Genomic DNA, 27,488 nt, shown 5'->3' on the forward strand with positions numbered 1-27,488 from the left:
AAACCCTGTAGGTAGCTACTTGTTTACAGCAGTTTACAAGCTCTGTTGCTGAAGTAGGAAGAAACTGTGCTGTAAAGCTTAGAAGGTTGAGCACGAATGCAGTGGATCTTATAAGTGTTGAGGAGTTTACAGAATGTGTGTGTAACACCGGGACCCTGTTAGAGGCACTTGTAGGACGAAGGGGCAAAATTCCTTTGTTCAAGTTTGTTAGCTGAAAAAGCCAACCAGTGTCAACGAGCAAAGCAGGAGTGTAAGCTGTACATGGAAATAGTCCACCTTTGAAATTCTGTCTGATTAGATTATTATTTCCAGATGAAGAAGCTGACAAGATCCACTGAGGAAGCTGGTGGACACTCTTATGTGATCTCTATGTGTGGACTTTTATGTTCTCAGGGAGTCCCACTCTTGTCAATGAGACTGTGCAAGAGAAAAGGTCCTTCTCCTTTGCAAATCTCTTTGCAGCATCCAGGACCATATAGAGTAGAGCCCCTGTTCTCCAAATACTTAAACATGTGCTTACTTCTTGGCACAAAAGGAAAACGTGCATAAATATTTGCAAGACAGAGCTAAAAGAGGAGCCGGAACGATATACAATCTGTTTACCCTGTTTTTCTCTTTCCTATTTTGCTCATTTATTTTATTAGCGTTTGCCTTTTAGCTGTTTGTTTCATACCCTGTTTACGTCATGTTTTGACAGTTTCAGCACTTTCCTAATATTTTCATTTATAGATTTGTACCCCTTCTGGCTTTGTAGCTCATTTCTAACTCTAATCCTACCTCCTTTTCATGTTTTAAATCTCTTCAGTATTTTCTCTTTCCCTTACTATATGTAAAACATCATGTATCTTTTCATGTCTGGTGCACTAAAGCACACCATATCTACAGAGGACAAGCAATCTAGCTGAGTTAACAGTGAAGCAGCAACTTTAACTTTTGGAATTTCCTGCCTTTTGAGAGTTTGGTTAAAACACAATCTTCATATTACATTAAGGCTAGTTTTGTGTATTTACTTATCTTCTTAACAGAGTTCTTAAATACTAATCCTAGAATCCTTGCACCCACCCCTTACATTTTGATACAGGAGTTCCTGTTGCTTCAGTTGTACAGGATCACAGGTATGAGGTTTAGTCAATGAATAGGTGTCCAGGACATAACAAGAGGTGTTATTTAAACTGAGTGATTTAAGGCTCAGAACAATTTTTTTAATGAGATGTTTTCAAAATTGAATCAAACTTGTATAATTGTCCTCTCAATACAAGTCGCTCCTTGTTTACAATGCGAATCCCATGATTATACGTATAAAGGACAAAAGGCAAACTAATCACAATTCGTACATAAACGCATCTCGCAGTTATAGGACTATTGGAGATTAAAAGGATTCCGAACTCCGAGCAGTTTTAATAACAGGCGTCCAGAGAGAGGGAAAAGGAGAGGGTGCGTACCGAGAGCCCAGGCGCTGCCATGCTCTCAAACTCAAGCTGAGGGGAAAGCAAACACCCCAAGCCCCCACCACGACAGAGGGGGCACCCTCCCCCAGTGCGATGGCTCTGCTGGAATCCAACATTCTATCATTTGGGATTCTGCTGCTGCGGAGTGAGTAACTGCTATTGCTGCCGCTGTTGCTGATTCAAACACGGTGCCAATTGCTAGTGGCTTTGGCTGTGCACATTGCGGGGGAAGTGCCTTTTTTGGGGGTTGTATTTACTTTTGTTTCTTAATCAAAGATCCAGGAAGAGGCGAGATGACAAAGGAAATGTGATCCCAGTCGTTGCAGAGGCTCGGGTGAGCAAGCGAGGACCAGAGAGGCGGGTGGGAGTCTCGCATAGCTTTGCACAGCGGCTCTGCGAGTCTAGAGGGGAGACCGCGGACTGGAGCCAGCCGGTCTGGGGCTGACCCGGAGCGGGAGCAGCCCAGGGCCTGGGGGGCGGGCGGGCGAGCAGCGGCTCAGAGCGATGGGGAGAACGCGCCCACTAGGCCAGAGGAGCAGCAAAGCGATCCCCTGCCGACGCTCCCGCAGCGCTGGGGCCAGTTCACACTTGAGGTGGGGGTCAGGAGTGGCGCCCGCGCACTGGAAGAGACACGTGGTCACCACGTTGTCGAGGCGCCCGCGGGGGTGGGGGGGACACGCAGACTCTGTGTCAGCCAGCCTCCTTCTGGGGACCCGCTACACTGTGGCCAGGGCGCTCCCTGGCGGGGGCGCTAAGTAGAGGCAGCCCGGCAGAGTCCGTTGCGCAGCAGCGAATTGGACACGACTCCGCGCGCTCAACAGGCCAAGGATCCGGCTGCCCGCAGACACCGACTAATCGTCGGTGCCAGCAAGATATTCGCAGCCCGGCTTCTGCACGAGTCCCTGCTGCTGAGGCGGCCGCCGCCGCCTCCCCCCGCACCCAGGCCGCTTGCAAATGGATTCGTCTCCCGAGGCGGACTTTCAGCGCTGCCTGCTGTGCCAGGAGCGGTACGGCCCGACCCGCCTCCTGCAGGCTCTGCCCTGCCTGCACCCCGTCTGCTGCCAGTGCCTGGAAGCGCAGCGCCTGCCCGCGGCCGCCTTCCCCGCGCCCGAGCTGCGTTGCCCCATCTGCGAGCAGAAGGCGACGCTCTCAGAGCTCTGGGGCATGGACGAGCTGCCCTCCTCCAACTTCCTCCTCGGCAACCTGCAGGACGTGGTGGGGGCCGCCGCTGAGGAGCAGCACCACAGCGGTCGGGGCCCCACTCCCCCCCCGCGCCAGCAGCAGCAGCAGCAGCAGCACCGCTGGTCCAGCAGCGGCTTGTCCCCCGCCGCCGCATCTGCAGCCGCCCCGGCCCCGGCCCCGCTGCAGCTCCGGTGGCCGTACAGCCGGCATGGCGAGCCCCCCTGCAGCTCCTGGAACGAGCACAACGCTGCCAGCTTCGGCTGCCTGGACTTCCCGGAGCTCCTGGGCGACAGCGGCGTGCGGGCTCCCCGGCGTGTCAGCCGCACTATGGACCATTTCATCGAGCGCTTCGGCCGGGCGCCCGACCCCGAGCCGGCCGCCCAGCCCGCCCCGGCCCACGCCGCCGCCGCCGCCGCCTCCGCGCGCGACGGCATCTTCGCCTTCTTCCTGGACCGGGCCAGCTACTGCCGGCACCACGGCAACGAGGTGAGCCTTGCCGGCGCCTTGGCAACTCAGGGCTGCCTCTTCCTTCCCGCGCGTCCCGGCCCCCTCCTGCCCCCATCCTCTCTGGGAGCTGCCTTCGAACCTCCCCCCCCGCCGGGCTCAGGTGTGCGCCGGCCGCCCGCTCGCCCTTCTCCCCGCTGGGTGCCCTTGCGGGGCGCCGGGTTCCCTCCGCCTGCACCCGGCCAGGGCTCGCCCCAGCCAGCGGGTCCCCTCTTCGCTCCCTTAGGCTGGCGATCGCCGTTAGCCCTTGGAAATATCGCGGGGCGGGTTTCCCATCAGGATGGGCCTGAAAGCCGGGTGAACGTTAGATTTCTGGGGAAGAACTTGTGTCCTGGTTGACAGGGAGAATTGCTGGTCTGCTTTCGACTGTCCTGTTCGGGAGGCTTCCCTTCTCAACTGCCCCCTCCTGCCTTAAGCAAAGGGTGGGGGTTAGAGGAGATCTAACCGTTCTACTTTCATTTGGTGTCAGTTGTTTCTAGTCCCCATGAGGGTGGTTTGATTTGTGTAAGAGGGCTAGCTATAAACTTTTACAATCTCATTGGCACTGAACCACTAGAAGACCCACCAATGTTCTCAACAGCTCACTTGGGATTGTAAGGATTTCTATTTCAGAGGAAGAAGTATTGACTTTAGGGATCTAACATCTATATTTGTTAACCTAAAAGTAGGTGAAAAGTTGTCATGGGGTCCATTGCTTCCTTGAAAAGATGGTGGTGCATTTTTAAAAATTTTTGTGTTTGTGGTGTGGAAATTAGTACACATAAACAAAGAGTGTGGTTGTGAATCTGCCTTCTGGTCAGACCTGTGCGATGGGGAATGTGTATCACTTTTTTTTTTAAAAGGCAGTGTTGTTGTAGCCCTGTGTGTCCCAGGATATTAGAGACACAAGGTGAGAGAGAGTTTTTATTGTGTCAACTTATGTTGGTCTCTCTCACCCACCTTGTCTCATTTACTTTTTTGTGGAGGAGAGGAGTAGTTGGGGAGGGGGTGGGGGACATATGCTTTCCACAGCACACACTGCTTTTATAGGCTTAAATAGTTTGGGTAACAGATTCCCCTAAAACTTGAAAGCACATATAGTGAAATTAGAAACAGAGTCTTAAAGAGTCCCTGAATCTCAAGCTTATAGCTGATCAGAATTTTGGAATACATGGTAAGCTGGCTTGAAGGGATGGGGTATCATACACTGTTTTCCATTTTTTTTTCATATCTAAATACTCCGAATGGAATGACAGTAAATTGATAATTGATGTCCCAGTGATGGGATGATATGTGCAGTTATATGTTTAGGATATCTAACTTGGTCTTGGATCTCTTTTACAAACCCTTGTTCTCAGAGGAGAATATCTTAATGTCTGCTCCGGGAGTAAGATGCTCTGCGATACAATAAAACCCAATAATAGTTATTTGACATGAGGTGCTTGTTATACCTTTTTTTCTTTTTAAGAAAGCTCTGTTTTTTAAGAATCTGATTGGGTTTTTTTTGGTTTCCTAAAAACCCAAGGTGGTTGGTCTGTGCTCATCTTGTTTATTCTCAAGCCTCCCCAGGAAAGGGGGTGTAGGGCTGTGGAGGGGAAGATAATATGGGGGAGATAGGCTCCAAGTGGTCCTCCCTAAATGTTTGTTTGAATCACTAGGTGGTGGCAGCGTTTACCTAATCTAAGGTACAAGGGAGAATTTGTGCCTTGGGGAAGTTTTAACCTAAGCTGGTAGAAATCAGCCTAGGGGATCTTTCATGTGGGTCCCCAAATCTGTACCCCAGAGTTGAGAGTAGGGAAGGAACCCTGACACTGGTATTTAAAGAATATCGGAATGTAGCTCACAATTGGACACTTTCTTCTATAGTGCCAATAAGGTAAACTAATCACCCGAATAAATCATCTCCACCAAGCACAGCACCTTCTCAAATTTTACGTGCATATAATATATTTTAAAAATCAATATAGTTTGAAGGTTGCTCCATTGAAAATGTTAAGGACCCACAAACCAGCTTTACCACTTGTTTATGAGTTAACAGTGGCACTAACTGCCAAATATCCCACAAGTGTAAACTTTCAGGGCCATATTCTCTCTCTTCTCCTCCCCAGGTATGTAGAATCATAAAATCTAGGGCCAGACTGGACTTCAAGAGATCATCAAGTCTGGCTCCTGTGCAGAGACAGGACCAAGTAAACCTAGACCATCCCTTACAAATGTTTGTCCAACTGGTTTTTAAAAACCTCCAATGATGGAGATTCTACAGCTTCCCTTTGTAAGCCTGTTCCAGAACCTAAGTATCCTTATAGTTAAAGTTTTTCCTAATATCTAACCTAAATCTCCCTGGCTGCAGATTAAGCCCATTACTTCTCATCTTACCTTCAGTGGACGTGGACAATAACTGATCATCATCCTCTTTGTAACAGTCCTTAATGTATTTAAAGACTAGTATCAGGTTCCCTCTGTCATCTTTTCTCAAGACTAAACGTGCCCAGTTTTGTAACCTTTCCTCCTAGGCCAGGTTTTCTGAACTTTTCATAATTGTTGTTGCTCTCCTCTGGACAGTCCAATTTGTCCAAATCTTTCCTAAAGTGTAGTGCCCAGAACTGGATGCAGTACTCCAGCTGAGGCCTCACCTATGCTGAGTAGAATTAACAATTCCCTCCCATGTCTTACATACAGTATTGTTGTTAGTGCATTTTAAAATTAGATTTAGCCTTTTTTGCAGCTTCATGTTGTTGTTAACTCATTCAATTTGTGATCCACTCTACCCCCCAGATCCTTTTCAGCAGTACTACTGCCTAACCAATTATTTCCATTTTGTAGCTGAACATTTGATTTTCACCCTCTTCCTAAGTGTAGTACTTTAACAAAGTGGAGAATATTTAAAAAGAAAATCACTTATTCCTTAACTATCTTTAGAACAGAACAGCCTAGTAATAATTACAAAACCAAACAGTAAATCCAGTAAAAATAGTTCATGTGATCCCTAATTATTATTATGATTATTTTTCTTTAATTTAGGAAGAAAGGGATAGCTTTATCTCCAATTTTCCTTCTCCACACTACCCGCCCCAAACAAGATGGCTGTTTATTTCTGAGGCTATATTCACAAAGCATTTGTTCTTAAATTGAGCAACTGTGGAAGAATGGGCAGCAATTAATAATGCTACCATGGCTTAGAGGTCATTCCAAAATCCTATCCGTTAAATTACAATGTGGCAATCTGCCCCTGCCCTTTCATTATCTGTGTATCTTCAAGTGGGGCAAAAAATGAAGTTTCAAAGGGGAAAAAAAAACAATCTTATGCTTCCTGTCCTTATGGTTTTTAAAAACAAGAAAATAACAATTTAAGTGGAAGGCACCCCCCAAATGTTACACCTAGAAAGAACTTTTTGCAAAGCAGCTACATATGTTTGGTTTGGGGGGATGTGATTGAGTGGGGGAGAACTTGAAATCTTTTTGAAACTTGTCTGAGGCAAACATAAAACAATTCTTTTCTTAAAAATGAGATAAAATGAATACATTTTGTCATGATAGAATACTCTTCTGTAATGGAAGATTAACTTTTTATCCTTCTACAGATTGTGTTTTTACTAATCCAAGATTAGTCATAGTTTTTTAAAATGTATATGATGTCCAATAATCATGATCCAAACCCTTCCGATTTCAGCTGCTACTCCAGAAATGGGAATTGGGGGTGGGGTGACCAGATGTCCCGATTTTACAGGGACAGTCCTGATTGTTGAGTCTTTTTCTTATATAGGCTCCTATTACCCCCCATCCACTATCCTGATTTTTCACACTTGCTGTTTGGTCACCCTGTGTGGGGGGCAGCAGATTAGGAGGGTCTTTTATATGTGGGTCTCTACAAATTTAGTACATATTTGTCTGCTTGAAAGAGAACCTTTATATGTATCTTTCTACTGGAAGAAAAAACTGGAATCTCTGTGGTTTTGGTGCAAGATCTGAACTTGTGCTTAGAGCAGGGATTCTCAAACTTCATTGCACCGTGACCCCTTTCTGACAACAAAAATTACATCATGACCCCAGGTGGGGGGACTGAAACCTGAGCCCACCCAAGCCCCACTGCCCTGGGTGGATGGGAGGACCAAAGCCCCAGGGGACAGGTGGGGAAAGCTGAAGTTCAAGGCTTCAACCCCAGGCCAGGGGGCCTGCAACCTGAGTCCTGCTGCCAAGGGCTGAAGCAAGTTTAAGCCAGTCCTGGCAAGCCCATTCAAAGGGGGTCGCAACCCACTTTGGCGTCGCAACCCACTTTGGGGTCCCAACTCACAATTTGAGACCTGGTGATTTAGAAGATTCTAGCAGGTCATCTTGAAGTTGACTACACTCTATCCTCCTCCAGCTGCCTTTCACTGTCTAGTCATCTTTATTGCAGAGTGAACATATGTTGAGGTATCTGAGGGGGAGATTAGATAAACTTTTAAAAAAAACAAACAAAAAACTAACTGTAAGAAAGGGTGGTGGAGCTGGAGTAAGCTTGGTCATATTAAGTGGTGGTCCCCACTGATTCTCTTTCTCTTGTGATTAAATCTACATTGCAAAGCCTATTGATATATCACCTTAGAACAGCAGTCCCCAAACTTTTTTTTCATCATGCCCCCACCCCACCCCACCTGCGCTCCCTCACTCCCTCCAAGCTGGGGCCAGAAGTGGGGTCATGGCTCGGGGGGCGGGGGAACACGGACAGGGTATGGGCCTGAGGCTGCAGGTGGGAGCAGAGCCGAGACTGGGGCCCCAGGCATGGGGCGGTATCTGAGGCCTGGGCCCAGGCCAGGAGTGGGGCTGGGTGGCGCTCCCTGGATGGAATGCAAACATGCAAGCAGTTACTGCTAGTGAATATGTACATGATATGACGTATACAGAGTTCCACTCTGGAGTGAATGTGGGTTTGGGATTTAGTTTAGTTTTCTTAACCAACATGATTCCATTTGTCTTAAAAATGTGGACAGGCTAATCTTTAAATTCTGTAACTAACTTACAATGTACAGTTTCTTTCTCCTAATTCCAGCTTCTTCCCAGAAGTTCCACTGACACTGAAAGTGCTGGCTGGCACAGGAGAATTGTCACAGTTCTTGACTTCGACACCACCCTTGGTGATGATGGCAAGCGTTTGCATTCAGTTTGCCTTGTATGTTCTGTCTTGCAAATAGAGAGGATTGTCCTTGTTTTTTTGCTTGTTGTGCCCAGTGCAACAATAGGACAGTAAATTTAAATGGCTCAGTAAGTTTATGCAATGTTTGTATGTGCAAGAAAAGTTATCTGAAATGTGCAATAAGTGAAGTACCCAAATGGGTGAGCGTTGGCAGATGGTTTCCGTTCTTGAGAGAAGGGTTGGATGGACATCCTGATACTGTCTTGTTAAGGGTATGCTTATGTTAATTTTGGAGAAAATGTGGTTTGCAGGGTGCTCATGCATAGGGAAGCAGGCTGTTGCTCACCGCCCTAGGAACGTTCTAGAGAAGGTCAGGGGGAGGGGGGCGAGCTCAGCATGTGGAATGGAGAACTATGAGCATGTGGTAAACAACCCCATATGTGGAAAAATTAACTCTTATTGGTTAGAGGTTCATGTTATGTAATTTGTTATGTAAATGCCATGTGCTCTAAAATAGCAAGGGGAGGGGCTGATTTTTTGTACCAAGGGCTCTCTTTTTGTTCACACTGAATAAGGCCTTGTTGAATTGAATCAAATCACATCAAACTGAATCGCATCAAAGTCCCTTGATTCTATCCAGCATCAGACTCATTGGGATCCATAAAATCCCAAGAATTGGAAAGAAAACAATAACACATCTATTTTATTCTTGTCCACGTATGAGTGGCTGCTTACAAGAGGGATCGCTTTTCCTCTATAGAAGCTGTTGTGAATACTTGGCTTATTACCCATAATATCACCTCTTATGGTTAAGATACTTATTTTCTTTTGTGGGTGGCTTAGTGTGTCATGGGGGAAAAAATGATGTGTCCTTTTCCAGGTGCTGCATTTCTTCTGTGACACTTGTTCTGTCCCCATCTGCTGGGAATGCACCACGGGACCACATGTGGGTCATAACTTTCTGTACCTCCAGGGTGCCCTCCAGGATTCCGGAACCCTCACCATTCAACTGCTAGGAGATGCTCAGCAAGGACTCCAGGCTATTCAGGTAAGTCATTCACGTGACTAAGAGAATGTTCCCTTTTGTCTACCACCATCTGTGTCTGCTTCTCTAATGTTCCTTGTGTGTGAAGGGCAAAAAGCTGTCCCCTATTCTCTACCCCACCCTCTCTCTTGTTGTAGTAGGTGATGTCTTTTCATTATTCAGGAAGGAACTTCGCTGTCAGCAGCAAATCAAAGGAAATGCCAGCACACTATTCACATGGATCTTTGTTGCATCCTCCTTTCATAAATAGGAACATCATGCTGTTTCCACGTGAGACTGTACAATTTGACTTGTAACTTGTAGGCTCAAAGTTCTGCTCTTGTAAAGCTATCTTGGTTTGGAGGTGGCACATGCCTCATTGCTGCTGTATAGCTGCCAACAACTATCTCCAGCTTTTCAGAACAGGGACTGTCTCTTAGTATGGCTCTGTCCAGTGCCTAGCACAATTGGTCCCCAAGCATGGTTGGGAGTTTTGGGCAGTGCCACATGACTAGTAGTAAGCGTCAGCTATTTGGATTAGAATGATCAGAATAGGAATGCAGATGAATTTAAGCAGAGTGTGGGTGAAGGCATTTCTGCATTCAAGGATCATAAAGCATTTTGTAAGAAAAGTGGAATGCAGCAGCGCACAACAAATCTAAATACGGGAGAAGGATGGAAGAAAATTACCATGCCTCTTCAAACTACAGGAACCGTTTTGGTAAGCAGAAAGGAATTTGGCCAGATACACAGGTAAGGACCCAATTCAGCCATCCTTACTCTCTCTGGGTAATACCTGACTGCAGATAATCCTGCTGATGTCAGTAGAACTTCTTGCCAAGTAAAGTACTGGTTAGCGTGAGACACATGACAGAATCAGGCCCTAAACTACTATCTTCTCCTGAGCTGTAATAAGTAACACATCACTTATACAGCACTACCCACTTTCAAAGCTCTTCAAATATTAATCTCATAACACCCTTGTAGGCAGTTTAGCCAAACTCAAACATTGAAAAGTCCTAAATCAGACCTTAAACCAGATCTTAATAAACCAGACTCTCAATACAATCAAGAGATTCAGCAATTCTTGGTAGTTGTATTTTATTTGCTCAATCTTACAGATGGTGATACCGAGGCTCTGAGAATAAGTTGAATTTTTCAAAGATGGTCTCCATTTAAATGCTTAACTTTAGACACCTAGAACATGATTATCAGAGGTGCTGAAAACCTACAGTGTGTAAGTGAGACTGCAGTTGGAATTGTTGATGCTCAGGACCCTCTGAAAATCAGTCCCTAGATTTTTGCCATCGGGCATCTGAAATCCTCAAAGCACAAACTGATGAATGCCATGAATTAGTAGCAGAGCTGGGATTATCATTTTATATTCTGCTTCCAAGTCTCTCAGCCTTTGGAGTAAACCTGCTATATTTCCTTCTAGAGATCATGCTCTTGCCTAAAATACCAAGGGCAGCTCCCCTCCCAACTCAGACCTGGGCAGTGTGAGTGCCACTAAAAATCAGTTCACGTGCTGCCTTCGGCACACACGCCATAGGCTGCCTAACCCTGGCCTAGGCAATCCCTTAGTTGCCTTTGCTGTGGTGTTTGACAGTAATAGGCCTGGGTCATTAGCAGAACACAGAGGTGGTAGGCAGGGCCATTAGGGCAATGCCTTTTTATCTTATTGAAATACATTGAGGGGATTGCCTGTTGGCAAGGTAATAAGTAGCACCCAGCTGGGGAGCAGATGGAATGGAGTCTGACCACCTAACACTTAAGAACTTGAAAGGAATCTAGAAATACCATAAGCAAAACAGATCAGTCTCCCATCTCCCTTTCTCCAACTCACCAGTGAGTCTGGAAGGCCACCCTAAATCTTTACATGCTTATCTTACATTAGTAGGAATGTAATGGTTGAGAGGCATGGAACAGTACACTAGTTGGTGGGGTTTGGGGGGAGAAAGGGATTTATTTATTTATTAGCTGGCATTGATGTCTTAGGTCGGCGGACATAAATTTTAAATCTGAAAACTCTAAAATGCTGCTGCCAATCCCTTGATGGAATAAAAGGAGACTGATTTTTCAGGACAGTACTGGACAATACAGTTGCTAACTTTTTTTCAATTTGATATAACACACCAGTAATTATCATTTGCTAGAGAATTGTCTGCACCCCCACTGCTGCTGCTGCTGAACTGATTTGAGTGCTAATGTAGGCAAGACAGCATTTGTTCCCCAGCCTTGTTTCCTAGACCTACTCTGAGCTGTGTCAAATGACAAAGGGATGAAAATGTTGGTGCCCTGTCACATCTAGTGCTCTCACCAGTGAAGCTGCATAGTAAATACCCTCCCCCCAAGTCCAATATCCTCAAGGCCTGCTGGCTGTATCTTTTTTCACCACTGTTTCTACACTTCTCCTTAAACTGTCTCTTTTGCCAGGTCCTGCCTTGTGCAGGCTTTGCCCTAGTATTATCCTAGTGACTATGTAAGAAACGGGCCTTTAGTTCTAAGTTTTCAGATGCCACGTGCTTGTGTGTGTGCTGTAAAATGGCCCTGAAAACAATAGTGATAAACTTTATTATTGGTCAGCCTGTATTTGGTCCCAAATACAACTTTTTTTGGCAGACCGGAGCACCTTATAAAGCCTAGGACAAATAGAAACATGTCGACAATTTACAAATCCACTTGAACCGCTTATTTTTTAACTACCATCCCCATGCACTGAGAACCTGAAACTGACACTGATTTTGCCAGTGAAACCGGCTTGGTTTTTTTTGTTGCCCAAGTTAAAAGAAATGTAAAACTGTAAACACCATAAACAGTGTCAGGTCAAACAGATTTACTCAAATCACTCTTAGATTTAAGATTTTATTTATAAAGTGGTAGAAATGTTTGTTTACCACATGTAATTTTTGGTTGATTGAATTCCTTGAATTAAAATTTTGGGGTGGGAAGAGTGTCAGGAAAAATTAATGTTGCTTATGTTGGCATTTCTGCAAATTGCTCATAGCTAAACATTTTTGGGAAAAGCTTATATATAAAAATTGCAAACCAAAGTTGTCTACTTTCTACTGTAAAAATGGAGCTTTGTTGCTATTTCTAGTCTACCAATTTTCTTGCCTTTTAGCCTTATTTCCATCAAAACTCCTTGTTTTTGCTTTAGTCCCCTTTACTTCAGCTCCCCTCCCAACTCAGAACAGTTCCCCCTTCCCTCATTTTTTTCTCCATCTGGCTGGTCTCTGGCCTAGTCTATGTTGAAAACTTGAATCTGCTGAATTAGGTCGATTTTTAGGAATAGTTTTTAGTTTAATCCCAGTAAATGTGGAGCAGAGACAGACTGATACATCTCTGGGTAGTCAGTTTTTGCTCTGGGGAATATCACTGTATAGGGGTTGGAGCAGGACCACACTGGAAGCAGTGCGAACATCCCAAATGCCAGCAAAGCATTGGAGCTTTCAATTTTACCTTAATTTGACAAAGTATTCAAAGCCAAAACAAACCCAGAAACACAACTTGTCACTAGTTGCTATATATAGCATCTTTGCTATTTTAACACATCTGTTTTAGCTTCAGGCCTTACCACTTGCAGATTAGATTTAAACTCATAAAGGTGCCCTCTTTCACACTGTCTCCCATTGTTCCCAATAGTCATGGTGCCAAAGTTCACTCACTAAGGGCTTGTCTACATTGGCACTGGCATAGGTCTCACCCCCACTCTGAACTTTAGGGTACAGATGTGGGGACCTGCATGAACACCTCTAAGCTTAACTACCAGCTTAGATCTGGTCTCGCTGCCACCATCCAGATGTCTGAGTCATCTGGAAAACTTGTCTTCTCCCCCAAAAACCTTCCCCTCCCTGGGTAGCCTTGAGAGACTCCTCCACCAATCCCTGGTGAGTCCAGATCCAATTCCCTTGGATCTAAGAAACAGGGGAAAAAAATCAATCAAGGTCTTAAGAAGAAGGCTTTTAATTAAAGAAAAGTAAAAGAAAAAAAACCTCTGGGAGACAGCATACAAGCTGATGTCACACACAACAGATTTAGAACACAGGATGTTCCCCTGGGCAAAAAAACATTAGTACATGCAAGAATACCCAATTTTGATTATTCTTCTAATTGCACAAAGATAAGTTACAAAAGAAAATAAATTGACTACTATGATAAGAGGCAGGTTCCTTGATCTTTTTTCACTTTGGCTGAAACTGACCAAAACAAAGGAAACTTTTCTCCTTCCTTTTGAAACATCTTGTTCCCCCATTGGTTCCTCTGGTCAGGTGTCAGCTAGGCTATGTGAACTTCTTAACCCTTTGCAGGTAAGGTGGAGGGTACATATCTGTAGTTCACAGAATAAACACATTGCAACGGGTGTTGTTTTAATCCTCCCTAAAACAAGCATTACTAATTCAGGAAATTCAGAGTTAGGGTCAAGGTGTAAATTTAAAAGAAATGTAAACGTATTAAAATTTGGAAATGCTGTAGTAAAGGCACTTAGAAAACGTTGTGACCACAAGTCAAAAATGAGAAATGAAAATTTTTTTAGAAGCCAGTTGAATTATTCCAGACCAGCAAATACCATAATATACTAATGATAATTGTAGTTTTGCTTTGCATGATATCATAGGCTAGAATTGAAGTTACTTGCAAATGCACGGTTAAGACACCTATACCTTAACTTGTTTGAATTCCTTCTAAATTTCCTGGTCTTGCAATGCTTTTTGTGGTGATAATTGTGACATCCTTGTAAGGATTTTACTCTTGAATTACTGATCCATACTTTCAACCTTAACTCTATTTAATGTATTTTTTATATTCATAGATAACATCTACATTAGCCAGATCCTTGACTTATGTAAACTGGTATAGCTACATTAATTTCAGTGGACCTGTGCAGATTTACAACAGCGGAGTATCTGGCTCTTGAGTGTCACATATGATTCAAAAGGGACTGGAGCAAATCCTTGTCTTTGAAAGATGCAAATTGTTTTCATGTAGTTTCTCAGTGGGATTACCAGGTAATCCTTTTATATAGATTTTAAATGGTATATCTCTGTCATATCTTGGAACAATAGGGAAAGAATGATTCTAAAAAGTGAGTCATTTTTATGCAGCTGATATAAAAAAAATAAATCAAGATGGAACTGTTTTTTTGGAAATTTATGCCAGCATTTGGCCTAGTTTCTAGCTTCTAGTATATTGATTGGAGAGAAGTAACAACTTGGTGCAGCATAATTTGTTATAGCATTTTATAGTGATTGCATACTGTTTTCTTCATATATTCGTCTTACCTCCTAAAGAGTGGAAAACAGATGTGCTCTGAGCTGCATGTTTGAATAATCCTAATGGTTCGTAAGCAGCTCTCTAATGTTCCTTTTGTCTTTAAAGAAACGCACCTCTTTTACTTTAAGTGTCAATCAGTTTCTAGTTTCTTCCACCATCCAGCTGTGGCACCCTTGCCTTTATAGCACGATGAATGTAACTGATAACACCCCTTTAATATCAAGACATCTCTGAAGTCCTAGTCCCATGGTCTCTGAAGTGTCACAGTACTAGCCTGTCTCCTATTAAATTGCAGAATGCACTTCCTCAATGTATGCAATCCAATCAGAAGATTAACTTCTCGGCTAGAGCCTGGAGTGTCCTTGAATCCCTCTGTCATAACTATGAAGGGAAGGGAACAGCCCTCCTGCGTACAATACTATAAAATCCCTCATGACCAGAGACACCAAAATCCTTTTACCTGTAAATGGTCAGGAAGCTCAGGAAACCTGGCTGACATCTGAGCCAAAGGACCAATAAGGGGACAAGATATTTTCAAATCTTGGTGGGGCGGGAGATTTTTGTTTGTGCTCTTTGTTTTGGGGGTTGTTCGCTCTTGGGACTAAGAAGGACCAAACATCAATCCATGCTCTCTAAATCTTTCTGAACCAGTCTCTCATGTTTCAAACTTGTAAGTACCAGCCAGGCAAGGCGTGTTAGTTTTATTTTTGTTTTCTCAACTTGTAAATGTTCCTTTTTGCTGGAAGGATTTTACCTCTGTTTGCTGTAACTTTGAACCTAAGGCTAGGGGGGGTTCCTCTGGCCTGTATGAATCTGATTACCCTGAAAAGTTATTTTCCACCCTGATTTTACAGAGATGATTTTTACCGATTGGATCTGGACTCACCAGGAATTGGTGGGGGAAAGGAGGGAGGATGGTTAAATTCTCCTTGTGTTAAGATCCAAGAGGTTGGATCAGTGTTCACTAGGAACTTGGTGAAGTCTCTCAAGACTATGCAGAAAAGGAAGCTAGTATTTTCCAGATAACTCAGAAATCTGGATGGTGGCAGCGAGACCAGATCTAAGCTGGTAGTTAAGCTTAGAAGTGTTCATGCAGATCCCCACATCTGTACCCTAAAGTTCAGAGTGGGGAAGGAACCTTGACAGCCTCTGATCCCCGTTTACTGTTCCCCCTTTTTGTGGCAGTTCCACTCTGGCTCTGGAATATAGGAACTGGTTGAGCAGGTCTGGGTCTGTTGTCTCACCTTGGAACGTTTGATTCAAGTGTTACACATTGGTCTCCTGAGTCCAGATCCTGCCTCTAACTATGTTTGTATATGCCAGGGTGTTTGTGTAGCACAAGTGCTTTGAAAATGTCAAATGTTGTCTGTGTAAATACTGTACTAAGTAATTATGCCTATTAATAATAAATTGAAAAATTACATATCCTCTTAAAAGCTCCCAGGTACTTGGAGAATAAAGACTGTCCCAATAGAAGCAATTGCAGTATATATAATATGTGCTTTGAAATCTGAAAGTATGAAGAGTACAGTATGCCCAACTTTTCCTCCGCTACTAGAGTTCTGTACACTTTGCACAGTTGCTACTATACAAGTGGGCTTGTGTCCGATCAGAGAGCTGGCAGGGCAGCAATAGCTCAGTGATTAGAAGTGTTTCAGTGCTACAGCCATCCTTCATTGACACCAGGGGTAGGCAACCTATGGCACGCGTACCAAAGACGGCACTTGAGCTGATTTTCAGTGGCACTCACACTGCCTGGATCCTGGCCACCGGTCCTGGGGGCTCTGCGTTTTAATTTAATTTTAAATGAAGCTTCTTAAACATTTTAAGAAAAACCTTATTTAATTTACATACAATAATAGTTTAGTTCTATATTATAGACTTATAGAAAGAGACCTTCTAAAAACGTTAAAATGCATGACTGGCACGCAAAACCTTAAATTAAGTGACTAAATGAAGACTCGGCACGCCACTTCTGAAAGGTTGCCAATCCCTGATTGAGACTATTCTCACTTCCACCGTCAACTGGGGTTTTGGAGTGACTACTTTTGACACATGCATACCTTTTATTTGTATGTGATGTATTTTAAGGTTCAGGCGATGAAAACAGGAATGAAAAGGCAACAGAGGCTGAGGCAGGTCAAATCCTGAAAGACCAGTCTTTGTCTTTGAGCACTACATTTTCATCTTCTAGGTAGGTCACTCCAAAAGAACTAGGAACAATCAATAAATAGTACGACTCAGTAAATGTGATTTTGGGACTCTCTATCGGAGCATATGTGTTCTATGGATCAATATCCAACCACAAATGGAGTCTGTTCTTTTGTGGCCTTAACAGTAGAGTATTCCTGAGGTACTTACTGAAAACCAAGCTGAGAAAACGGATACCTGAACCAAAGACAGGTTTGAAAATGGACTGAACTGTGATTTCTAGAGAAGATGGAAGTGTCAAAACGATGGATAGCAGAATTTGGAAGTCTGTGGAGAGCCAGGAGAGTTTGCTTCAGATAGAGTTAAAAAGATTTCTACTTGAACTGGATAATTAGACTACAAAATCAGCCTTGATTGTGTGGAGGATTCATTTTGTCTTGGATTTGTTCCTTGACTATCTTGAGGAAAGGTACCGTATTGGAAAAAAATACAAAGATCCACATTTATCTTAATTATACCCTGTGTTTAAACAGCATCAACAACAACAAAACCCACAAGGCTCCTAGCAATATTAAAGTGATAGTTTAAAAAATGAGATTTCCTCTTGCTGTAGCTGGAGAAGCTCGAGTTCAATTTCAGAAACACTCACCTTTTCACTGCAGCGGAGGAAGCTGATAAGTATTTAGATTACTTGGCCAATGGTGGGTGAGGTAGAAGATGAGCAATTCATTTTGCACACCTCAGACTAGGACTGAATTAATCTGGGTCTGTCTCCATAGCTTCACAGGAGAGTTATGGATGCCTTCTGCTGAGCACCTGCTTTCAGATCCTCTTTAGTTTTATTGTTTATTTGTTTGTTTAAATGTAAAACTGGAAGCATCTTTTTCTAAACTGTATTCATTTGGCCAATGCAGCGTACAACTGAGCTGGTTCTTAGTTCTCAGAGGCCATTTGGAGGGCTGTCTAAAGCAGACTCCTAAGAGGAGGTAGAACTTTCTTCTCATCTAACCCACATATTCCAGCCCTTTCATTGAAGGGGACCTCTGTCTTGCTTCTGTGAGAGAGCTCACAGACAAGCAGACTGTGATTACAGGAATAAAAATGGGCTGCTTCCATCTCCATGCATCTTTCTCAGAATCCTCCTCATCACGCCATTCTCTCTGAGGCTGTAGTTCCCTGACCTAATCTACTGAGCCACAGAATCTCCACTGTTCCTACCACACAGAATATTTGTTAACTTGGTCCAAGTTATCCAGGCTTTAAGAGACCAAATTTAGGTGCCTGGAACTTTAATACCCCCCTCTTTTTGTTTTTGTTTTGTTTTTGTTTCCCATTTCCTTTTTAATGTAACTTCCTCTCTCCTCTTATCAAGGAGATCTTCTACCAGTCAGGAATATTGCTCCCCTTGTCTTAAATTTAGACGTTACCCATACTTATAAGCAGATTATAAAGTTCTAGCATGACATTCTTTTACTGAAAATGATGTTCTTAAGTTCATAACCCAAGTCAGATTTGATCCAGATGTCCTAAGATTCTATAAACATCTTCCCTACCACCCTATCCAATGACTGTTACCACGAGACTCTCTATACTTAGTTTGAAGCCCTTACTAGCTAGATAGCTACTTACAACACTTTTTCTCTAGTCTGTTATGAGGATTGCATTTCAGAGGATTATTAGCCTCAGCTGTCAAAACATAGATTCATTAGACTCTAGGACTGGAAGGGGCCTTGAGAGGTCATCAAGTCCAGTCCCCTGCCCTCATGGCAGGACCAAATACTGTCTATACATCTCTGATAGACATTTATCTAACCTACTCTTCAATATCTCCAGAGGTGGAGATTCCACAACTTCCCTAGGCAGTTTATTCCAATGTTTAACCACCCTGAAAGTTAGGAACTTTTTCCTAATGTCCAACCTAAACCTCCCTTGCTGCAGTTTAAGCCCATTGCTTCTTGCTCTCTCCTTAGAGGCTAAGATGAATAAATTTTCTCCCACCTCCTTATGACACCCTTTTGGATACCTGAAAACTGCTATCATGTCCCCTCTCAGTCTTCTCTTTTCCAAACTAAAGAAACCCGATTCTTTCAGCCTTCCTTCATAGGTCATGTTCTCTAGACCTTTAATCATTCTTATTGCTCTTCTCTGGACCCTCTCCAGTTTCTCTGCATCTTTCTTGAAATCATGGAATCATAGAATATCAGGGTTGGAAGGGACCTCAGGAGGTCATCTAGTCCAACCCCCTGCTCAGAGCAAGGCCAATTCCCAAGTAAATCATCCCAGCCAGGGCTTTGTCAAGCCTGACCTTAAAAACCTCTAAGGAAGGAGATTCCACCACCTCCCTAGGTAACCCATTCCAGTGCTTCACCACCCTCCGAGTGAAAAAGTTTTTCCTAATATCCAACCTAAACCTCCCCCATTGCAACTTGAGACCATTACTCCCTGTTCTCAGGTACCACTGAGAACAGTCTGGTTCCATCCTCTTTGGAACCCCCTTTCAGGTAGCTGAAAGCAGCTATCAAATTCCCCCTCATTCTTCTCTTCTACAGACTAAATAATCCCAGTAATCTCAGCCTCTCCTCATAAGTCATGTGCGCCAGCCCCCTAATCATCTTTGTTGCCCTCCTCTGGACTCTTTCCAATTTCTCCACATCTTTCTTGTAGTGTGGGGCCCAAAGCTGGACACGGTACTCCAGATGAGGCCTCACCAATGTTGAATAGAGGGGAATCATCATGTCCCTCGATCTGCTGGAAATGCCCCTACTTATACAGCCCAAAATGCTGTTAGCCTTCTTGGCCATAAGGGCACACTGTTGACTCATATCCAGCTTCTCATCTACTGTAACTCCTATGTCCTTTTCTGCCGGACTGCTGCCTAGCCATCCGGTCCCTGGTCTGTAGCAGTGCATGGGATTCTTCTGTCCTAAGTGCAGGACTCTGCTCTTGTCCTTGTTGAAACTTATCAGGTTTCTTTTGGCCCAATTCTCTAATTTGTCTAGATCTCTCTGTATCCTATCCCTACCCCCCTGCGTATCTACCACTCCTCCCAGTATAGTGCCATCTGCAAACATGCCGAGAGTGCAGTCCACGCCATCCTCTAGATCATTAATGAAGACATTGGACAAAGCCGGCCCCAGGACCGACCTTTGTGGGCACTCCGCTTGAAACCAGCTGCCAACTAGACATGGAACCATTGATCACTACCCATTGAGCCCGACAATCTAGCCAGCTTTCTATCCACCTTATAGTCCATTCATCCAGCCCATAGTTTTTTAACTTGCTGGCAAGAATACTGTGCGAGACTCTATCAAAAGCTTTGTTAAAGTCAAGGAATAAAACAGAGACTGCTTTCCCCTCATCCACAGACCCAGTTGTCTCCTCAGAGAAGGCAATTAGGTTAGTCAGGCATGACTTGCCCTTGGTAAATCCATGCTGACTGTTCCTGATCACTTTCTTCTTTTCTAAGTGCTTCAGAATTGATTCCTTAATTCCAGTCCTACTCCGTGATTTTTCCTGGGACTGAGATGAGGCTGACTGGCCAGTAGTTCCACAGATCCTCCTCCTTCCCTTTTTTAAAGATAGGCGCTAGATTAGCCTTTTTCCAGTTATCTGGGACCTTCCCTGTTCGCCATGAGTTTTCAGAGATAATGGCCAATGGCTCTGCAATCACATCCTTCAACTCCTTTAGCACCCTCGGATGCAGCGCATCTGGCCCCATGGACTTGTGCTCATCCAGTTTTTCTAAATAGTCCCAAACCACTTCTTTCTCCACAGAAGGCTGGTCACCTTTTCCCCGTACTGTGCTGCCCAGTGTCGAGAACTGGACACAATACTCCAGCTGAGGCCTGACCAGCACAGAGTAGAGTGGAAGAATTACTTCTCATGTCTTGCTCACAACACACCTGTTAATGCATCCCAGAATCACGTTTGCTTTTTTTGCAACAGCATCACACTTTTGATTCATATTTAGCTTATGGTCCACTATAACCCCTAGATCCCTTTCTGCCAAACTCCTTCCTAGACAGTCTCTTCCCATTCTGTATGTATGAAACTGATTTTTCCTTGCTAAGTGGAGCATGTTGCATTTGTCTATGTTAAACTTCATCCTGTTTATCTCAAACTACTTCTCCAATTTGTCCAGATCATTTTGAATTTTGACCCTATCCTCCAAAGCAATTGCAATCCCTCCCAGTTTGGTATCATCTGCAACTTAATAAGCGTACTTTCTATGCCAACATCTAAGTCGTTGATGAAGATATTGAACAGAGCTGGTCCCAAAACAGACCCCTGCAGAACCCCATTTGTTATACCTTTCCAGCAGGATTGGGAACCATTAATAACTGCTCTCTGAGTATGGTTATTCAGCCAGTTATGCACTCACCTTATAAGAGTCCCATCTAAGTTGTATTTGCCTAGTTTATCGATAAGAATATCACGCGAGACCATATCAAATGCCTTACTAAAGTCTATGTATACCACATCCACCACTTCTCCCTTATCCACAAGACTCATTATCCTATTAAAGAAAGCTATCAGATTGATTTGACATGATTTGTTCTTTACAAATCCATGCTGGCTGTTCCCTATCACCTTACCACCTTCCAAGTGTTTGGTCTTCCTCTTGCTTCTAATGTACTGATAAAGTCTTCTTGTTTCCCTTTGTTCCCATAGCTAGTTTGAGCTCATTTTGTGCCTTTGCCTTTCTAATCTTGCCCCTAAAATTCCTGTGCTGTTTGCCTATATTCACCCTTTGTAATCTGTCCTAGTTTCCATTTGTCTGACTCCTTTTTATTTTTTACATCATGCAAAATCTCATGGTTTAGCCAAGGCGGTCTTTTGCCACATTTTCTATCTTTCCTACCCAGCGGAACAGCTTGCTTTTTGGGCCCTTAATAGTATCCCTTTGAAAAACTGTCAGCTTCCCTCAGTTGTTTTTCTCCTCAGTCTTGATTCCCATAGGACCTTACCTATCAGCTCTCTGAGCTTCCCAAAATCCACCTTCCTGAAATCCATTGTCTCTATTTTGCTGTACTCCCTTCTACCCTTCCTTAGATTTCCGAACTCTATGATTTCGTGATCACTTACACCCAAGTGAGGTCCTAACCATACAACCCTGGTGTATTACACCTTTCATGCTTCTGAAAATGGTATTTAGAAAGGAGTTTATTCTTACTGTGAAATCGAACGGTCCTTCAAAGAGTAAAACACATTTTTTCTAAATTGTCAGTTATAGTAACATGTAGGTGTCACTTGTCTGAATTTTTTTCTATCTCCTGTGGGCTCCAAGTGTGCCTTCTAAGTTGACTCTTCTTTTTAATGTTTGCACAACACTTCTAACTACATTATATAAATGCTGATAGTTTCACTTTATTAAATAGAAAACAGGAAAGTTGACTACACTTGTGTCTAGAGGACTTGAAGTTTCAGCCTCTATCTAAGACTTACTCATGTCTCTCCAAGTTTAAAGTGCCAGTAGGCTTAATTTTATTTTCATGTGCCACCACTCCTTTCTCCAAGTCATATATAAAAAGTATTGCTGTCTACATACAATTGACTTGCATAGATTAGTACAATGGTCCTCAAACTTCTGAGAGTCAGAGCCCCAGCCCCCTTTCCCCCTGTCCATGCCCCCACCCTGCCGAGATCCGGGAGCAGGGCTGCAGCTTGGCAGGTGGTGGTGGTGGAAACACAGACAAGGATAAGGGGGCTGAGGCTGGGAGTGGGTCTGGGGCCATGGCCAGGGGCCGAGGTTGGGGGTGGGAGTGGAGCCACAGCTGGGCTGCAGTGCAGGCCAGCAGCCTGGCCTGCGGCAAGGTGCAGCTCTGTTTCCAGCCTCTACTCTGGGCCAGGAATGGAGCCGAGGCTGGGGGTGAGGCCAGGAGCCAGGGACAGCTGGGAGCAGGACCGAGCAGAGCTGGGAGCAGGGGGGGGCTGAGTGGCCCTCCCTCCCTACCCCTGTGGGGACTGGCCCGAGCCCACTGCACTCCCTGCACCTGGACGTTCCTTCATACCCCCCTGCGGGGGCATGCTCCGCACTTTAGGGACGTCTGCATTAGTGGAAAGCAGAAGTCTTACTAGAAGACTACACTTGTATTCTGTAGCAAATGTATTGTTAGTCTAAAATACTTGGGGATAAGAAGGTCATTTTGAATTCTCAACACACATCTCTAAAAAAAGTAGGTTTGATATCGGACTTAATCAACATGTACATTAACTTGAATACTGTGTCAATGCTGGTATCAGTGGGGTTTCCACATGCTATATTGGGGAAGCATTTGGTCCTATGTAGTGAATTTTGTATAAATTCCAGCATCTAATATGTGAAACTGACATGCACTCAGGAAAACTATGTGAAAACAGCTGCTTTGAACTTTGTCCTACAGCAGCATTATGAGAGCCTGTTGACCTGTTTCTGTTCTAGTGCTGGAGGCATTGGATTAAGTGTAAGCACCATCACCTAATGCAGCTTAAATTGGTTTGACTAAGCAATGTGTGTGTCCTGTTTATTCTCCAGCTGAGTATTGAACAGGCCCAAGCTGTGGCAGAGGAGCTTGAAATGAAATCACAGGTGCTGCAGTCTGAAATCAAAGCTATGACATATCGACATAAGAAGGCCCTGGAAAAATGGGAGTGTGAGCTGCTATGGAAGGTTAAAAGCTTTTTATATAAGTATTTTTGTCTGTTCTAGTTACTAACAATTAACCTTTAATATGGAAATCTGACCTGTCTTTAAATTAGAATAGGGCCATGTTATGATACCCTTGCGTTGAGTTGTATTTTGAGTAGTAGTTACAATACAGGCAGTCCCATTTTAAAATTGAGTTGAGGTTTAAGGTATTTTCATCATGAATGAGGATGGTAGACTCTGGCACATGCTAAATATATATCCGTTAGATTCAAAATGTGTACTTTTAAGAACACAAATTTACTGTGTCAAAGGAATGAAAAGGAAATGCAGTAGCTCTGATTATTGCTGGATCTGCAAACAGAGTTGGGCAAAACACAGGATTTCTGGTTCACAGAGAAAATTTGAAATTCAATTTCTGTTGGACTTTCTGTGTGGCCCTGCAGCAGCACTGCACAACTCTGGGAACAGGGCTTCAGTTATTAAACAGAGGAATTCTGACTTCTTCTTTGAGTGATGGTCCCTGTTATATTCCACTGAGGATTTACGCATGCGCACCATGCATCTGCAGCTGGAGATTTTGAAATTCATAATGTCCATTGGTCCGCACTGAGCCCTTGTCTTGCCTCATGGTTTCGTCCAAGGGATAAAGGGTGGGGCGAACCAGCCGCATTTCCAGTTCCTTCATGCTGCTGCTGCATGGTCTAACTGTTAGTGTCCTCTTCTGTGTGTGATGCACTTAAAAAATACACAGTTGTACATAGCCAGTTATAGAGCGGTTTATTGTGTTTGTAGATCTTTTATAGTTTTAGGAGTAGAATTGGGTTTTTGGAGTCATTTCTTTCTCTCCCGCTCCCCCTCCCCTCCAATGCAGAAACCTCAGGCTTTCAAATATGCATCTCCTGCCTGTGTTCCTTCTCAGTTCAAGCCTCCAGGGCGATTACAGACAATTTAGTGGAGAACTGTAAATGACACAAGTGATAAAATTAAAGACTTTGCTCAACTATTTTATATTAAATAAACAGGCTTCACTATGTAGCCATTCACTGCATTTATACTCTCATTCTAAGGTGAAACGATCCATTCATGGGTGATCAGTCCCTGACTGAGAAGAAAGGGTATAAACCTTTCTCGTCTGGATGGGTGTGCCTATCCAAAAGCAGTGTAGTACTCTTTTTATAATCAGTTACAATAACCACATAATTAGCATTAAATCCAACTTTTTACCATAATTAAATATTTTCTATTTTCTCATTGGCTATTTATGCCTTAATTAGCATCTGAAAAAATACATATCAATAACTATCAATGTAACATTTTTCCAAAATATTTGCATTTTATCTAAAACACTTGTAAAACCCAGTTAGGACCAAAACATATCTACAATATGATCTGGGGTTATTTCCTAAGTTCTCTCCGACGTGCCTCTGAGCTGTCTCACTTATTTCACCAGCATTAGGCCTCACTGTTGTCAGGCCCCAAACTCAGGCCCAACAACATGTTCTTCACTTCCATGTTTTCTATTTCAGAAAAACAAACACCACTTTGATAGCTACTCATCTCTACATTTTGAATGTTGCTACTGTGACATAAACTGAGCTTTTGATTTTCCTCATTTAAAACAACTAAACAAACAAAAAAACCCAGCAGAGAATATTTTTTACCACTTCCTAGCACTCCTTTGTACAGGTATGATTCCACATGTTCACTAGACACAGACACCAGAACCATTTTCAGAATTAATTTTAAAATAGCTTGTTTTTTTTTTAAATGTCTCTGTAAAAGAGGAAATGACCAACTGCTGACAGCTTTGACAAAGTTTTTCTTTTAACTCAGTACATCCAGGAAAAAAAATGTAAGTAGCATTTTAGGCCTAACTTTTCAGAAGTGATTAGTGACTTTCTAGTCACCTTTGAATAAATATTAAGCCTTAGGAATCTGTTCTAAGGAAGGGAGAAACTGCATGCCTTGTAAGTTTAACAACATATGTCCACACTTCACCCTTGCAGGGCTTCTTCCTTCATCTGTTAAACAATCAAGCAAACATATAACTGCAGTCTTCAAACAGTATGCACATTGAGCAGCTGGACACACTACCTGACATTTCTGAATGTTTGCTTGGCTGCAGAACTGATGGTGGAGTACACTCTGCAACAATGAAGTGATTACACATTTCATTAACTTTCCAAGGCATGTGTGTTTGCCATTAACATTAACATCTTGAATGGATTGCTAAAGTACTGAAGAAAAACATGTATTAAAAGAAATGAGCAAAAAAATTGTCACTCTGCCTATAAATCCTATTATGCCAGTCACTTAGTGCTCCTTGTAACTGGAAGATGGGACAATTGCAAAGCAAGGAGACTATTTTTTATTTAATAATAATGACCTTTTAAATAGCAAGCTGTTGCAGCAGAACTTAATGGCAGAAGTGTGTGTTGCTTTTAATTAAGGCTATATTTGTCAGAGGAGGGACCAGTGATTCTCAGCAGGTTCGTTTTGCAATAAGCATCCACATTTCCCCTAATCATTTTCCTCACATGGACCACATCTTTATAGAGAGTTTGTCCTGCAGACTACTTCCCCTTCCATTCATGATCTCTTAACATCCCTGTGGCAACTGCACTACAATCTTTTATGTAGGAATTAGAAAAGCACCACTAGAAAAATATTTCTGCCCTGCTAGCTGTCTTTTAATATAAATGTAATGCGTTTGTTTTGTTTGTTTTTAAGGTGGAAAAGATTAATCAAGTCAAAGCCAAGTCCCTTTACCTTCAAGTTGAAAAGTTGCGTCAGAATCTAACTAAACTGGGCAACACTATTAGTGCAGTTCAGCAGGTCCTAGAGGAGGGTCGTAGCATGGATATTCTCTTGGCTCGGGATTGCACGCTGGCTCAAGTGCAGGATCTGAAGAATGTGAGAGGCCTACAGCCACAGGAGGATGACACAGTCATGTTCACTCCTCCTGACCAGGCTCTGTATGCAGCCATTAAATCAATGAGGTTTGTTGGCAGTGGGGCTTTTGCTTCTCTGACCAGAGCCACTGGGGAAGGTCTCAAATGTGCACTACAGGGCAGAGTGGCCTCCTTCACAGTGACATGCTATGACCATGATGGTAACCCATGCCTTTCAGGGGGCGATACAATCTCTGCAGTGGTGATGGGTCCTGATGGAAACCAGTTCGGCACAGATGTCCATGATCAGCAGAATGGAACCTACCTGGTCAGTTACAGACCACAGCTGGAGGGAGAACATCTAGTCTCTGTCCTGATGTGCAACCATCACATAGAGAACAGTCCATTCAAGGTCATGGTAAAATCTGGGCTCTGTTACATTGGCGTTGGACTACAAGGGCTTTCATTTATCATCGAGGAAAACAAAGGAGGCACCTCCCTCCCGCCCCCCCAGCAGTAAGTTTGACCTCTTCCCCACATGGGGCATCATGCACAAACGTGTTGCTGTGCACATTAGGTGGTTGCATGATGAAGGATTTGTGTTCTTGATCGTACTGTGGTTTTGTGGGAGGTGGGTTGTTGACTCAAGACTGGAGAAGCCCACATGCCTGTCTTTATTTGTGGGAGGCATAATGTCTTCCTTTACAGTTTCTGTTTACTTGATTCACTGGATCTGATTACAGGACAAACAAGACTATTTGATTTTAAAGTATTTCACATCACTTTGGGAGGCTTTTGGTGTTTTTTTTTTTTTAAAGGGCTATGTGGCTACCCAAACGATTTCCTGTACTGTTACTGTAATAGTGCTTAAGCACACTTGCTCTCATTGAAAAATATTAGTGTAGCTTATAAAATGGAGTGCTTATAATGCAATGAGAATAAGTAGTGTAATATTATAGGAAAAGTTTAATGCCAACATCATATGCCCCATAGGGGCTTGTTCATTTGGTATATCATTGGTAGGATTTCAAATCGGGCGCAACGTTTGTTCTGTGTATGTTCAGTTGTTGGATAATGCCTCCAGTGTCCTGATATTCAGTTGTTGGATAATGCCTCCAGTGTCCTGATACATGTAGAAAACAGGCGAATAGACATACAGGACAGGAGTGTAGGGAAGGTGAGCAAAGGTCTGACACTGGGTTGCAAACTCCTGCATTTTCTTAAACTGTTCAGTATAATCTCCTGAACTGGTAGAAGTGGATTAGGGGAAGGAGAAGGTTTGTTTCTCTCTTCA

General features: G+C 43.4%; 1 protein-coding gene across 3 annotated transcripts in view; it reads left to right on the forward strand.

Moving 5' to 3' along the window:
• Positions 1 to 1,796: 1,796 nt before the first annotated feature.
• Positions 1,797 to 27,488, forward strand: part of LOC127041865 (E3 ubiquitin-protein ligase TRIM71-like) — a 37,412-nt gene continuing 11,720 nt past the window's right edge. For all 3 annotated transcript variants that reach the window (XM_050935660.1, XM_050935657.1, XM_050935659.1), the window contains exons 1-4: positions 1,797 to 3,116; positions 9,107 to 9,274; positions 23,190 to 23,324; positions 26,034 to 26,710. In XM_050935660.1, coding sequence (XP_050791617.1) covers positions 2,403 to 3,116; positions 9,107 to 9,274; positions 23,190 to 23,324; positions 26,034 to 26,710 — 1,694 coding nt within the window. In that variant the 5' untranslated portion in view covers positions 1,797 to 2,402. The remainder of the gene's footprint in view (positions 3,117 to 9,106; positions 9,275 to 23,189; positions 23,325 to 26,033; positions 26,711 to 27,488) is intronic.

Source organism: Gopherus flavomarginatus (assembly GCF_025201925.1).
Source record: "Gopherus flavomarginatus isolate rGopFla2 chromosome 13 unlocalized genomic scaffold, rGopFla2.mat.asm SUPER_13_unloc_6, whole genome shotgun sequence".
NCBI classification, from domain to species: domain Eukaryota; kingdom Metazoa; phylum Chordata; order Testudines; family Testudinidae; genus Gopherus; species Gopherus flavomarginatus.